This window comes from Prenolepis imparis, unplaced genomic scaffold (genome assembly GCF_030444845.1).
Source record: "Prenolepis imparis isolate NDT839.2.m4 unplaced genomic scaffold, iyPreImpa1.0 SCAF_8, whole genome shotgun sequence".
Classification (NCBI taxonomy): domain Eukaryota; kingdom Metazoa; phylum Arthropoda; class Insecta; order Hymenoptera; family Formicidae; genus Prenolepis; species Prenolepis imparis.
In genome coordinates, this window is record NW_028141166.1 from 16,323,119 (window position 1) to 16,340,281 (window position 17,163).

A 17,163-nucleotide genomic window follows, 5' to 3' on the forward strand; every position below is an offset into this window, starting at 1 on the left:
GAATTTAGGAATTATATTAATTCTTACAACTAATTTTTTTTTAATATTACTTGTGCATATACATAAAATTTTCATGCATATTTCTGTACATACAAATGTGTATTAATGTATCTCTGTATAATAATAATTGTAGTAGCATGTGATATGTTACAAAATGATGTGCAACGAGAATGCAACTTTCTTGACACAATTCACATTTTGCCAAGGAAAGATCGTCTGGGCGGATCAACAAAAAACCGTGAAACGAATTAAACGCGATTACATCTCGTTAGCCGACTTAGAGTCTGAAAAACCTTTAACGAGAGAAAAGCGTCTGCAATTAAACGTATACGAAGTTGCATCAAATGCTGTTAATAGCGAGGAGGAAAATGACTATGCTACCGATAGAATATTTAATGACGAGCTTTGGAATCAACAATGGTATCTGGTAATAATGCACATTTTCTCAGTATCGCGCGCGCGCGCGCGCTCAATGAATAAAATATTCTATTTTCAGATTATACAAAATAAGATATTGCAATAATAAAATAATCAAATCGTTTTAAGATAAAAATATAAACTGCAAATATAAAAATTATTCCAATTATTTTAAAAATATGTAATTTTATAAAATATAATTCATAATTTATATAGAATATTATACATTACAAAACATGCTCAAACAGTTTAAAAATTTTACTTATTTCAATACATATATTTGAATATATCAAGCTCGAAAAAATTATTTTGTTTTATAAGATAATTAATTGCTTTGATATATATTTTTGTTATTGTTATATTGTTGAAATTGTTGAAAGTTTTTTATCAACTGCCGTAGCAAAATGCGAAGACCGAAGAATATTTGCCGAAGCTCGACTTAAACGTTCTGCCTCTCTATCGACGAGAGATAACTGGTCGAGGAGTGAGAATTGCAATTCTCGACGACGGTTTGGAATACGATCATGATGATCTACGAAGCAATTACGTACGTAATATTTGCTTCGAGCTTTCTCTTCATCTCATAGATGACGAACTATGTAGCTCGAAGATTTATTTTAAATTTTAGAAAGCATTATTCCATTTTTATGTTTATGTTATGTACGCTCATTATTATATTTTTCACTACATATATTACTGCAATATAAATATTGTATTTAAATTATACGTATTACACCAAAAATATATGTAAAACATTTTATTTATAATAATTAATAATTAAATTATATAATATTTATATAATAATTAAAATATAATTAATCTTCTGAAGAAAGTTCATAAAAATCTTATAATATTATGAAATTCACACACATTTAAAAAAGATGGAGAATATCTTTTGCCAAATACTAAAAAAACGACATATTACATATTATTGCATTATTTATATATGTTTATAGCTTAGCTTTATTTTCTCAATATAATATTTAAATTTAGGATGCAGCCATTAGTTACGACGTGAACGAAAAGGACAATGATCCTCTTCCAAGATATAATGGTAAGATCATTTTTATATATATACTAAATTTTTCTTTTTTACAACAATATATATATACATGTATAATAAGTAGTATAATAAAATAGTGATGATATTTTTTATACAATAGTATTATATAATAAAATTTAGAAAAATAATATCTTTTACGTAATTATATAGCATATTATATTTCATACATCCGTTTAATAAAGCAAATCAAAAATATTCACACATAATTTTTAAATCACGATAATCTAATTTGCTCATAATAATTCATGATACGTTGACGATATAGGTATGTCATTATAATTACATTCCTGTGCGGTCGCACATAGCACTTACGTTACAATATATCGGTCAAACTATGGTATAAACTACGTGATGTAAACGTGTCAAACTCTCGAGTAAATTGCGGTCTATCGAGGAGAAAACGCGCATCCAGCGGATTCGGTAATGCATTTAAACCATAAACTATCGATGGGTCACAACTAGTTTAAAACTTGCTTGCAGAAAACTTTGCTTTCGTTGAAATTGTCCGACGATGATAAGCTTTAATATAAAAAAAATATATAGAATTTTGCGCCATTCTCACGCAAATTAGATTATCTCACTCTTTTCTAATCATTATATCCGATTTTCAATCTGATGTTACTTTGTATCGCTTTATTATATTTTAATTTTATTTTTGTTTTTTAAAATATTCAAATATTAATAATTATTGAGAAAAATTAGATCTGCATTTATGTGGTATTTTTTAAAACTAGACTGGCAAAATAAATTTAAAATAAAATGGATTTAAAAAATTGATATTGATTAATTTAAAAATATATAAACACATTTTTATATATAATAACTTATATAGTCAATTATCGATGTTTTAGTCAATATTGCCTTGCATTTGTATTCTATGAATGTGTTAAAATATAAGAATGATATTTGTAACTCGGTCATTCGAATAATAGCAGTTACATATAAACTCAATCAATAAAATTTAATAAATAATTTACACTCGTAAAAATATTAACATGCCGATATTAATTTTCGTGAAAGCAGATCAAACCAGCTACTTTGTGGTGAAATCGACACATTTATATGTTTATAACATAATTTTCAATTAATTATAGTCACACAGATTAAAACCAATTATGCAATACGTAAGTGATCTCACTTTGATTGCTACACATCCAGATAAAATAAAAATTAACAATTATTGCTTAAAGCATTACTAAAAAATATATTTTAATAGAAATATGTTTCTATTCTATTGAAATATATTTTTTAGTAAGGCTTTAAGCAATAGAATCCTCTATTTATGCAAGAAAAAATTAAGAAGTTTAGAGAGAGAAACGTGGTAAAGATCGAGAACAATTTAATATAAATAATTTCACTATTACTTGTTCGAACAAAATTATTTATGCTGAATTTTACATTTGAAAATCAAGTAAATCCGTAATGTTACGAAGCGAGATGTTGAGACTTCCTGGCAGGTATTCCCTGTAGAACATGTTTAATTCTTATTCTCGCGCGTACAATGGAGCTTGGCAAATTTTACTGACCCGATTGAATATTATTGTTTCACAATCATATCAGAAATTAAACTGCTCCTCAGGGAAAAACGCTCACGGCACCAAGTGTGCCGGCGAGATAGCGATGGAAGCCAACAACCGCAAATGCGGTGTCGGAATTGCCTATGGGGCATCCATCGGCTGTATCAAGCTTCTCGATGGCCGAATGAACGATCGGGTAGAGGGCGAGGCCCTAAGGTACAAACAAGAACTCATCGACATTTATTCGGCTTCTTGGGGACCGTCTGATGATGGAAAGACTTTGGACGGACCCCGCAGACTCGCCGTCGAGGCACTCCAGCTCGGCGTAACAAAAGTCAGTTTACTTCTAATATTTAAAAACAAATTTTCTTTAATTAAAAAGTTTATAGCTACAAAAATAATTTAGATTTAAAGCTCAGGAGAGAGAAGAAGAGGCTGAAACAAATAATAAATTACTTTAAAGGCACAGCTAGCATATGATCAGCGTCCTGTGATCAGCAGCTTGCAGATACACAGTGAAATTTATAATAAATATTGTTGTCTCCGCGGGTTAAAATTATATTTTTTTACGAATGTTTGATACCTTTTGTTTCTGGAAGTTTGTAAAAGAGAAAGAAAATGTGAACTTTGTAAGACTTTGTAATCGGATCGGATTGAGTGGATTGACTTTAGTATGAAACAGGGTTTTTAGTGATTTAATATTTAAACAAGCTTTTACACAACGCCGGAACTAAGCTTATTTAAACCTAATTAAACTTTAACTACATTTCCCATGGCGATTCGTTGCTTATTGATCGCTTTTTTCAGACAGCAGACAATCCTAAAAGCTTTTTTTTCTCTTTTCCTTTTTTATTTACTACAAAATTTCACTTATCAATTTTTTTTCGTGTCTCACGATAACTATATCTACAAATTGCGTAAGTGTGTCACAATCATTCGCATACGCTTAGCAAAGCAAATGACTCGTAATAATCAAAATTTTCACTTATTTCTAAATTTACGGTTGTAAAATTTACGTTTGAAAATTTCACCGAAATTAAAAAGAATTAAGAACTCGTGTGAAGGAAAAATTGGGGAATGACTTAACTTATATAGCTGTAATAGCTGAGTTGAAACTCGGTCATGCTATGATCTTTCTTTGTGCGCCCTAATTTTTATTACAGACTTTGTCTTAATAAGTCTATTTTGTACGATTACGAAAGTGTGCCGACTTTTAATATTATCATCGCAAATGCTAACCCCGGCTTCAAAGAGATGTTAGCAAGACGCTCTTATAAAGTATCTCTTCTTTTCTCATTTCTTCTGAGGATTAAATATAAATGAAAAGCTAGTCTAACATCGGTCTGAAAAAGAAAGATAAGATCTCCTTGCATATTTATATATTATTATGAGTCGTTTTTTTATGCATAAAACAACACTCACATACAATATACACACACAACACTGCATCTTTCGTAAAGTTATAATCTGCATTATAAGCTGCATAAAATATAGGAATTTTTAAATATGTATATACATATGTATATTATATAATTTGCACACATTTTTCTTCTTTACCTTTCTTTTCTGTCTTTATCTTCCAACAGATTCTTGCAGCATTTTTTATGATTTGCAAATGTACACTTCTATATAATCTGATATATATATATATATATAACGTAAAAGTTTCATCATCTCATGAATAAATCATCATTTGCTTGATATTACATGAGGCAATATTGATACTCGAATACGTGACAGGGTCGTAACGGTAAAGGTAACATTTATGTATGGGCCTCTGGGAATGGTGGACGCAATTTGGATGACTGCGGATATGATGGATATGTTGGAAGTATATATACCATAGCCATAGGATCAGTTAGCCAAACTGGAAAACTTCCTTGGTACGGAGAAAAATGTCCTGCTGTTCTTGCTACAACATACAGTAGCAGCGAATCTTATAATTACAAGATAGTAAGTATTGTATCTATTTCCTCAGCTCGATTTATTACATTAATTAAATTTAATAGAGATTGATATTAAAAAAATATATTGACAAACTTTTACAAAGCTTTATTAATTTGAATATGTAATATATTTACAAAATATGCGCTGTATAAACATCATAATTGCATATCTAAATCTATTCAATTTATCTAAAAAAATAAAAAATATTTTAATGTCTGGATCGTAAATGTAATTTACAATTAAAATGATATTGATAATTAAAATTATATTAAAATGATATGATATTTTACTCAGAATAATATTATTTGAATCTACTCTCTAATTTAATGCGATATTTCACAATTATCGTCGGTTCTTCCTCTTCTGAGAATCTTCTCTTGAATGATTAGTATCCGCGGAGGGACAAAATCCGTCTTACGGAGAATAATTTAGTAGCTTTTATTTACATTTTCCAGGTAACGACAGATCTAAAAAATACCTGCACGACCAACCATACGGGTACTTCAGCTTCTGCTCCATTAGCCGCCGGGATATTAGCTCTCGCGCTGCAAGTAAAGTACGAACATACTCAGTAGCAATAGTCTTTTTCTATTGAACTTTTCTTTAAGAAACGAGAAAACAGTTGATTACGTTATTAATTATATTTATTTTTTAATTATTATAGTATACATATTTATTTTTTAATTATGCGATAAAAAGAGATATTTTATTTTACTGTTACTATTATACTCGGAACTTTCTCTTTCCGCAAATATTTTCTTTATTAATATATTTGATATTACACTCTTTTAATTAATACATATATAATTATAAGAGTATCAAGGAAGAAAGAGAGAGAGAGACAGTAAAGATAAATATAAACCAAGCAAATATATTAAAATAATATTCATTAAGAAAATGAAAAAGCGCATTCTCTTAATTACTTTGTGAATGATTTGCGCGTATTCTGTAGATAATTTAAATTACAACATCTTTATTATAAAACTTTGCGTTTCTCATACCAAAGTTAACCTTCTCATTAATTTTTAATGCTTTTCCATCTTGTGTATAATTTTTTTCTCTATGTACAAATATAACTCCTTCTGCTATCTCGTAGAAATATATATCTTCCAAAAACATAAAATATAATCTTCTGGAACAATGGATTATATATATCATCAGAAAATAAAAGAACTTATCACAAATTTTAATTTTAATATTTAAGACAAAAAATTTTTTTAGACAACTGTTCTTGAAACTAAAGTTGTTTCAAGTTAAGTTAAATTTTTAAAGTTGTTTCTGGAAATCTGCATACTCGAAACCAAAATATTCTCTTCCTCGAATTATTCTTCTCGGTCTTCATTACATTTTAAGTACGATCGCGTGAAATGTTCGATACATATGTATATCCGCTCTTTGGAGGTCACAGTATATTGAGTTTCAATTTAGCCTCGATTAACCCACGACCGAAATAAAGATGTTATTTTAATAGGAAATTATCGATATTCTAATCAAAGTTCGTATTAACGACTTCTTTTATTTTTACAGCAAAAACTTAACGTGGAGAGACATTCAGCATTTGATAGCTTGGTCATCGGAGTACAGTCCTCTTAGGTGAGCATTTCGCGAATAGCAATTCAGGTCACGTGTATCTGCAATCGTGTCAGCTTAAATTCTTATTCTCACTTTAACTGAACAGATTGCAACGCCACTTTTGCACTGTATAATCATAAATTGAATAAAACGCGCAGGAAATGATTTTTCTCGATCTAAAAATATTATAATTCTCAATGCAATCGATTATAATTAACAATTAAGTTTGTGAAAGTCTACGAAACGAAACGATTAAATGATAATTTGAACGCGTAATTGTCTCTTTAAAAGCATCTTTTTCTTTTAATAAAATTTGTACAAATTTTTTTAAATTCATCCGCTTGAAAAATCCAAATCAATTTTTCGATATTTTTACAGATATCCGGATATTTGTATTTTAAAAAATTATGTTTATATTTTTCGCAAATTTAAACACATTACATCTAAATTATTTTGTGTAATTTTATATATATAACTTTTATTGAATAGTTGTCAAAGAAAAGAGGTCACGCATGCACAATGTAGCGGAAAAAATTGCTATTTAATCATAAATCTACTAAAATACGCGCACCCAGATGGTTCTACATATTTCAATTCGTTATTGCTCTACCTCGTAATTTATATTTCGTGCTAATTGCCTTCTATTATCGTCTCTAATATCGAATTATAAAAGCGATCGTAATCGCTTTTACAAGAACGTATCGTGTTCGCGTTGACAAGAATATTAATTGTGAGATCATATTTCATATTCATCAAATAAATTACATTTGACAATTAATGCTTAGAGATAATCGATTTTCATTCCACAGAGAGTGGATATCAGTTTTAATTTTTGCTGTAATAATACTCCAAAAATTCATTTAGCGTAACCATTATTTTGCAGAATTTCAATAATAGTACAAATCGTGTTACTTCTCTCCATTATAACAAAAATTTTAATCAAATTTAGTAATTGACAGAGTGTCAGTGTAAAAAGAATAATTTTCCTTTCTCCTTAATACTCGTCACTTTCTCACACTGCTTTCATACACTCATGAGAAGTTATTTTTTACACGCGCGCGCGAGATGAGTTTTTAGTAATTACATAAATTTATCAGCCAAAATCCGGGATGGTTCAAAAACGCGGCTGGATTTTGGTTTAACACTGCTTTCGGATTTGGACTTATGAACGGAGAAGCACTGGTAATGGCAAGTTACGACTGGACGACGGTACCGGAGAAGACTATTTGCGAAGTGACTACGTACTAGTAAGTAAATTAGCGTATTTAGAACGTTGGAGCTTAATTACGTGGCACGCAAACTTCGTATCGAAACAAGGTAGATCATACGATTAAAATTATCTAAATACTTTTGCTTTTTCGAAGCAAATGAATGTATTTGCGCAATTCAACGCAATATTAGGTAATTCAAATGTACGTATATATTAGAGTATTTGAAAATAAAAATGTCTAATCTATAACATTTTTAAATTTTAATTGTCACATATATTTGCAAAATTATACTTTTATTTAATTTAGATTTTATTTAAATGAAATATTAACAATTATATATTATGTTGGATGTTCTTTTTCCTTTGATATTTAGCCATATACCATATTTATACAAGATATTTTCTTTCACGTGTTCCATATGTATTAAAAGACTCACGGCCCCTCTACTTAACCCGATTCTTCGGACTTCATGTCAATCGAGCACAATGCCCTCCTTTTTCAAAGAGACATTTCCGGATGCTCGAAGAAGTGCGAGATAAGAAATGCATCGTTAAATTCAACAAGGTCGTAAAAGCTCTCATTCGTTACGATAGCACGGGAAAGGCGAGAAAACGGTTGAGGACTTTTTTCGAAGTACGCTCTTGAAAGGGTAGTTTATTCAACATCCTAGAAAACAGAGCAGAATTCTTGTTAGATAGACCAAAGATACAAATGTATATGTATGATCATTTCATATAAAATAACTTCTAGTGTAGTTAACCGAAAATGTACGCTAATCTCGTTACATGGTCTCCTCTCAGTGTAATTTATATAAGTACATATATATACGTATATATACTTTGAAGATTCATCCAGTTTCATATCCCTGCGTGTTTCACTTCGCACCGAGTCGCACGTCTGCGATTATTTTCATAATTCGACTATAAATGCTCACGAAGCGAAAGCAGCTTCATTAATTTCTTCTTATATATTCTATGATACTAGTATAATTATTCTCATTTGTAACTTTCCACGTACACATAAAATTTAATCGCGCTCTTACTGTTACATTTATGCTGAAAAAAAATGAATTGCATGAGAAAATTGATATTTGTAAAATAAATTGATATCTATAATAATCTATAAAATATAGAGAAACAATTTGTAATATATACTATACTTATTTTACATTTCGGAGATAAAGATAAAAATTGTATAAAAATATAGACAAGCAGATGCAAAGTTTAATTGTAATATATCAAAGCAAAATTTGTCGTGCGATCTAGCGATTTTGAAAATACATATGTGACAATTTCAACATTTCGGGAAATGTTTATTTCCAAATTCACTTAATGCATAAACATATTGCACATGCATTAATGTAGCAATACACATGTGTTTTGCGTTGCAGCACCGATGACTTCAAACTGACTGAAAATGAGAAGTATCTGATATTCGATGCCAGCGTTTGTCGGACATCGGGGAATGAAATTATCTCTTTGGAGCATGTCGAGATCGAGGTGAATCTCGAGTACTCTCGTCGCGGCGCACTCGAAATGTATCTGCGTTCACCAGATGGTATACATTTTTCATTTTTCAATCATTTATCATACATTCACAATTTTTTCTATATGCATTGATTAATAAATAGATTCGCACGTATGCGAGAAAATAGAATTTTTCTCATGTACATGTTCCTAAGCTTTTGATTTCTAAATGTGTAGAAACAATAATATAAACAACATTTTTAATAAAACTTTATGCGCAAAGTCGCACAAACAGTTCTTGAGCAGTTATGTTTCATTTAAATGTATGTCTGGAAATGCTACCAATCTTCATTTGTATCCGACTTATAGAAATGAAAAGAACGGAAAGACGAGAGAATAGTTATGAAGACGATCGGAATGCATTATTTTACATCCTGAATTAAGAGACTTAAGAAACCTTTAAAAATATCATACAAAGAAAATGCTCTATGTATAATTATATCAGCGCTGAAGTCTCCGGGAATATTCTCGGAGACTAAATGCAAATGCATTTAGCTGCATTCATGGAAATCCGCTTGTCAACCAAATTTATTGAGTTCTATTTGCTGCTGTATTTTAATTTATGAAGGAAAGAACAGCTCTTACAACAGAGCGAATAAATAAAATATTAAAAAATGTAAAGAAAATAGTGATAAAAAATGTGATTAATATTATTAATAACTAGATTGTTATACTTTTTTTTTTTCGAAAATTATACAATGCCTAATATAGTGTAAAAAAGAGATAAGATACTTTCCATTATAAATTTTTACAAAATTTTTTTATAGAAAAACTTCTTTTGATAAATAAATATTATCCAATTTAATGTGTCTTTCCATTTTTTTCACTTATCAATCATAAATCTTGCTCTCAGTTTGAGATAACGCAATTCTAATAAGAAAGGACAGCAAATAATGAACGTATAATTCAAACAGAATTAATATCTTCATTAATATTGGAAGTCACGTTTCTGTGTCGCAAATGCATTTAACAGCACGAATACGTTCTTACAATTAGTCCAATTATCGGTGGCAATTCAATTTACTCCTTTGATGCGATCTGTTTATTCGGAAAAGGAAAATTCAATAGAAATAAAATATTTATTATTTATTAAAATATTTATTATAACAAATAAATATTTATTATTACAAATAAAATATTTATTATTTAATTTGTTTAATATAAAACTTATTGAATATTATAACACATATTATATAATTATACATTACAATACTAGATATTTATAAATATGTAATAAATGTCAAAGAAAAAGAAAAACACTTTGGCTTTAAATAAATATTTCAAACATAAACACGAACGAGAGTAGATTGCAATTGTCACTTTGGTCAATGCATCGCGTTATTTAATCTGCATGTTTGTTGATTGATGTTATTATTGACAGATGATATTACATGTATCAGAATATCAAAAAAATCCCATATATATTGAAACGTAAAAAAAATTAATAAAAATATTCAGATGCATCCGAAATAAAATAATACTGAGAATTTTAAAATTTATCACATATTCTATTATAACTTCTAAATTATTCTGTAATAAGAGATATCGGCTCTTGTTTTTTCCCATTTCTAAAATCAGTAAACTCATATTAATATCAAGATTTCAAACCTATTTCAATTTTTTACAAGATAAAAATATTATAGATAGTATTATTTATACATATTTTATATGTTATATTGCAATTATTGTTTATAATTGTTTATTAAATATCTATCAATTTCGTAATTAAAATTTATTATAATAAAGTAATTTATTATATATCACATAAAATATAGTTTTAAAGACAAACGTAAGGTTCTGCATTACAAAATCTAATCTAGGTCGTATGTACATAATATTATTCAATGTTGCATGCTTGCTATGCATGGTTGCAAGAAAAAAATCGATAACACTCATACATAGCTGCATTTAATATTCGCACGTTACGCGCAACCGATAATGTTTAGTTATCCAAACTAAAATATATGTGTGCTATGCATATACATACACTCTTTACATAAACCAAATTTAACTTAACACTTTCATATTAACAAAATACATCACAAATCCATGATGCATGTGTAATCCTTTAGCTTTTAGCTTTTAACGTAATAAAATACTATAGAGCAATATATATATATATATATATGTGTGTGTGTGTATTTATTCATAATTTAATCATAGTATTGAAGCCATGTGTTTCATTTATTAGATACTTTAGTCCAGATACTAAGTTCAAGGAAGTGGGATGAATCTAAGGATGGTTTTAGAAAGTGGAAGTTTATGTCCGTCGCGACGTGGGGCGAAGACCCTCGAGGAACATGGATCTTGTACATATTTGATAAAGTGAGACATTGAAACCATCTTATCGCAGATCTAATAGCAGATTCTCTGCTATTATCGATTTATTATATATTAATATACATATTATAAAAAGAAAGATTTAACTATTTATAATTAATAATTACTTTTTTTTAAAAAAATAATGACACATTTTACTAAAAATACTAAAAATATGGAATATAAATTTAATATGCAATATAATGTTTGCTTATATTCCTTTCAAAATATATGAATGTTAAAATATTCTATTGTAATAAAAGCGTTTTGCAAAGTATAGATATACTACTTAGAATTTACGTGCATGCATATATTTAATGGTAGTAATAAAGATAAATTCAAGAAAGATTGGATACAAAGATTTAAAGGTAAAAGAATTTTTTCTCTCTTTGTCATCAAATGTTTTAAATCACAACCCATAAATAAAGATCTGACACAATATATATTTGTATGAATAAATCTACATATAAATAAAAATCGAGGTAGAATGTACGTTGCCAGCAAAATTAAAATCAAGGTAGATAATTTTTAAACGACCAACTGGCTAATAATGGTGAAGTTCTTTTATTTATTCAGCTACGTTTCGACCCTAAATTGGGTCCTCCTCAGGCTACATAACAAAGTCAGTGTGATACAAACGATCGTACTGAGGTAACATCATCTTCTACCTCGATTTTATCACATCTGGACCTCAAAGATGATGTTACCTCAGTACGATCGTTTGTATCACACTGACTTTGTTATGTAGCCTGAGGGGGACCCAATTTAGGGTCGAAACGTAGCTGAATAAATAAAAGAACTTCACCATCATTAGCCAGTTGGTCGTTTAAAAATTATCTACCTTGATAAATAAAAATATTGCAAATTTTTAAAGCTGCTTTTCTCGAAACATATTGTATATACATATATATATATATATATATATATATATATATATAATATCATATCTACATCATACGCCATATTTCCCTCAATTTCATCAAATTTCCAAAAATGTAGATTACGAAAATGCAGCTGATTAAACAAATATTGATTGATTCAAATTACCTTTCTGCATATCGATAATCATGAATTGTACATCAGTCATGTTGCATCTGTCACACGTATTTGACGATGCATATTTGCATGCTTGCAGACAGACCCGAAGCAAAATTATGGCACAATTGGAGAATTTACATTGATTCTGCACGGCACCGAGCAAATTCCAGCCTACCGCAGAAACGGACCGAGAATTTATAACAAGAACAACAATCGTAAAAGCGTAAGTAGTGCCGTAACATTCGGAATTTTATTACACGTTAAATTTGCTTCATCAGCATATTCGCTTCTGTTTCAGTACGATGCGGTAAAGTCGATTACAAAAAATTTGCTACAATATAAAGACGATCAAGACATAATCAGCAAAAATTGATTTTCCATTAGCTTTCAAGGTAGACAGTACTAACTATAAAGTTTAATTAATAGCCGGTTTTCTCTTAGTTATGTTATTAAATACTAAATTAACGACTACAATTTAATTAAGCGAAATTAGAAATCTTGAACAATTACTACGAATAATTAACATGATATTCACAAATTAACTTACATCTATATTTATGCAAACTCACGCAATTACATTTTTATGAATAAATTTATTTTATGTGATATCGATTCTTTCTTCCTTACATATCAATACTATCTTCCATTCTAAGAATACGATGTATTAACAGCAATTACAATTTATTTATGAGAATTTGCGATATATTTACAATGCCTGCCTTTTATTCATGAGAATTTGCATATATTAACAGGTATATTAATTAACAGGTGGTTAATTACATTTCGATACCCTTCGATATCGATGGTAGTATAATGAAATGAATTTTCCACAAATGTACCAGCAGAATAGTTCTGTGAAACAACTGTATGTGTATATGTATATATGTGTCATTTGAGATACATATATAATTAGTTATACAAAGCTTACTCTCATATTCCTTTGTTGCGGCTAACTGGCTCATTTAACTGAGTTAGTGGTAATAAACATTTCCGAAATTCGAAACTCCACAAAACGAGATAACAACTTTTGTATGTAAAGGATATGCTATAAATTGTGAATTACGACTGTAACTAAAATGGAAAGTACAAACATTGATTTTTTTACAATTACATGTAGAGAACATTCAGCAACTATTATCAAACAAAATGATCTAATTACACATGTATATGTTAATTAATATTTCATTAGTTTTAAAGAATTATGTTTCAGCACTTCTTCGATATATGACAGCCACTTATTTTCGATCACTTTTTTCTTATAAAAAAATTAACAAATTGCTCAAAATTTTAGAATTTGTACAATATAATTAAATATTTTAATTCTTTCTGTGTTAAAAGCAAACAAAGACAGAAATATTTATTTTAGAATATCTGTCAATTCGAATTTTCCGAAAATATTCGCTTCAGATATGCAATCTTTTATGCATCATCTTAAGAATCTACATATACTCGGCTTTGCAATAGTGAAATGTCGTATAGATCCAAGGATACATACAAATGTTTCCTTTTACACATACCAACGATTACCATAAGAAACCGGCAAAAAAGGAAAATGGATAAATTGGGTTTACAATTTCAATCATCTTTACAATACATAACATCTCTGTGAATTCAATAGGACGAAGCACATATGTGAAATTATATTAAATATTATGTTTTTTACCAAAATCAAATTTTATATAAGCAATAAAAAAAATTTTTTTTTATAATAAACTAAAAGTTGCAAATATTATTATTGCATCATTATAATATATAATAATAATGTAATAACAAAAATGTTAAAAATAACACAAATGTATATATATATATATATATATATATATATATATATATACAAAATAAACATAATATAAAAACATGAAAACACAAATATAAATATATACACATTTATGACATAAAAAGAAATTATGAAAAATTTTTCTGTTTATATATTTTTGCGTGTTAAATTATTTTTGTAATATCCATATGTATGTGTTTGTAATTTGCAATGCAATTTAATGATAATATATGAACTTGAAACTGAATAACTACTGGAATTTATTAACTAAGACCTATTTTTAGTACATATAATTATTTTATTTCTATAAGAATTTGTAAAGCCAATCTAGCTTTATTTAATATAAGAATAGCTTTCTCTATTGTGTAAGTGCTACTACCCTTGTATATACCTGCACGCTTTGGCTATAAATCATTCGATATGCCAGCCCGCAAGAATTGAACTTACACAACCTCACGAGCATATTTTGCAGTGATATATAACTGCACGAGAAGGAGCAAAATATATTGCGAAGTATTATTTATCGTCATCAGTTTACATCAGTATATACATACATTTTGTCCTTTTTTCATAATAACTATATTATCCGCATCTTTTAAAGCTTCGACCAACACGGAAATAATTTAATTATTATTATATTAGGTATGTTTTTTACAAAAATAAGATGATAAGGTCATATGAGCTTTTGGGGATTGGTGTACGTGCTATAAAGTACTTATAGTATATTTCTCGTATATCTCTTTTCGTATCTCTCTTTTCTAAAAAACCGATCCTCACAGTAAATACTAGTTTTGACCTTTACTCAAATCCTTTTCGACCAAAAATAGATATTTTATAGCACACGTGTGCACCCAATGTCCAAAAGTTCTTTCCAACATTGCTTAAATATAGTATATATAGTTAGAGTTGATTCGTAAACCAAATTAATATTCGTATATGTATATTTTATAAATATTTGTTTTTTTTTTAATAATTTCTTTAAACAATGTCGAATAAATTATTCTTGAGTTTTAAACAATTAAAAATTTAATCTTTTAATTAAGTTATAATTAACTACTCTAATATATAATGAAAGCTTTTTCGTTACCTAACTCTAAATAAATTTTACATAATTGCAATTTTAATTTTAGAATGATTTTTACTCTGTTATCTATACAATTGAATGTTGAGAAACTAGAAAAAGATTTAACAAAATTATTATATATCTTGCATAGCTTTTAAAATATTTATTTTTTCCCAATAAATTAATTAAAAACTATTTATATATATATATATATATATATATATATATATTTAATGCTAAATTGTACACTATACGTAAATCGGATAAACAAGAGCTAAATGATATACATTTAATTAGCGCTCGGAACATAGGAAATTTAAAATTTGAATAAAATTAAATTTGAGCGCATTTAGAAAAGACACGCGCGACAGTGTAACAAATTACAATAAATTCTCGAGAAATTTACCTCATATTATTTTCAGTTCCCTTGAAATTCCGATGGCGAAATTCCAGGATTAATTAGAATTGTTTGCTCGTCTCTCCATGCATTCCACATTTCATTTGTATGTACATTATGAAATAATATTTGCTTATGGCATGAGAGAATTGCAAATTTTATATACATACATTTTGCGGTAGCTTTCATATTTTAAACTTTATGGATAGATTTGTAATAAAAAATGTCATTATGTATTAATTTACGTATATTATTTCTTTGAAGTTTATCTTTTTCAAAATAAATGCGTTTTTATAACTCTCCTCAAAAGAGTAATCTCTTACCATATTCACGTACCAAAATTTTGTCCTAAATAGTTAAATATGCTATACTTATACTTAATAGTTAATATATATGCAATATAAGACAAATTGATTATCATGCAATATTGTATAATTTTTCATTTAAATATTATTACATTTCAATGTTGATAAGATCACGAATAGTAAATTTGTAATAATATAATTATACTGTATATTAATAAACAAAAATAAAAGTTGTCATTGCCATATCATTAACGTAAAATATATTAACATTAAAAAGCCTTTACAATAACATATATATAAATATATATATATATATATAAATGAAAATTTATATATCACCTTTAAAAAACTTTTTTTATTTTATTGTTTTTAGCGTATTTTGAAAAATTTGTGCATTTATCGAAAGATTCTAGCTTTATTCTAGCGATTTAATAGTAACAGTCAAATATACGTCGTAAATTGTGCAGATATAAAAGATCAATACTCCAAAAAAATACGAATACAATAAATATCGACATTGTTTTGTTTTTTCGAGATAAAAATCCTGGACTTCAGAGTACAATAACAACTGGCGTAGTTTTATGTTTTATCTTTTCCTACTTTATAAACTATATATAATCTTCAATTCCATGATTAGCCAAATATTATATTTTTTAAGATCCTACTTATTATATAATTAGTTTATTAATAAATACTTAAAAAATTGTTAAAATAAAGCAAAAAAATAATGTAATACAATAAATATGTAATATGACTACAAATATAATAAAAAACAATTATATAGTTTCTATAATTATAAAATATTATCTTAACACTTCCACAATTTTTTAATTATAATTATTTGGTTATAAGTTATATACAAAACATTATCATTAGCAAGGAGTTTATACAGTTTACATTTACACTTCCATATTGTATGATTTAACAATTATATTTATACATATAGTTTCAACAGATATTTATAACAGTGTACTTGTTTATTATTTTCATAATCTAATTTAACGAAAGAAT

General features: G+C 27.7%; 1 protein-coding gene across 1 annotated transcript in view; it reads left to right on the forward strand.

The window, feature by feature from the left end:
• The window catches only part of LOC145939402 (neuroendocrine convertase 1), a 53,258-nt gene extending 40,219 nt beyond the window's left edge, over positions 1-13,039 (forward strand). The window contains exons 4-15 of the mRNA XM_083043678.1: positions 212-427; positions 818-964; positions 1,411-1,471; positions 3,060-3,331; positions 4,738-4,950; positions 5,400-5,500; positions 6,472-6,537; positions 7,614-7,763; positions 9,118-9,284; positions 11,445-11,578; positions 12,708-12,833; positions 12,909-13,039. Coding sequence (XP_082899804.1) covers positions 212-427; positions 818-964; positions 1,411-1,471; positions 3,060-3,331; positions 4,738-4,950; positions 5,400-5,500; positions 6,472-6,537; positions 7,614-7,763; positions 9,118-9,284; positions 11,445-11,578; positions 12,708-12,833; positions 12,909-12,983 — 1,728 coding nt within the window. The 3' untranslated portion in view covers positions 12,984-13,039. The remainder of the gene's footprint in view (positions 1-211; positions 428-817; positions 965-1,410; positions 1,472-3,059; positions 3,332-4,737; positions 4,951-5,399; positions 5,501-6,471; positions 6,538-7,613; positions 7,764-9,117; positions 9,285-11,444; positions 11,579-12,707; positions 12,834-12,908) is intronic.
• Positions 13,040-17,163: the final 4,124 nt, after the last annotated feature.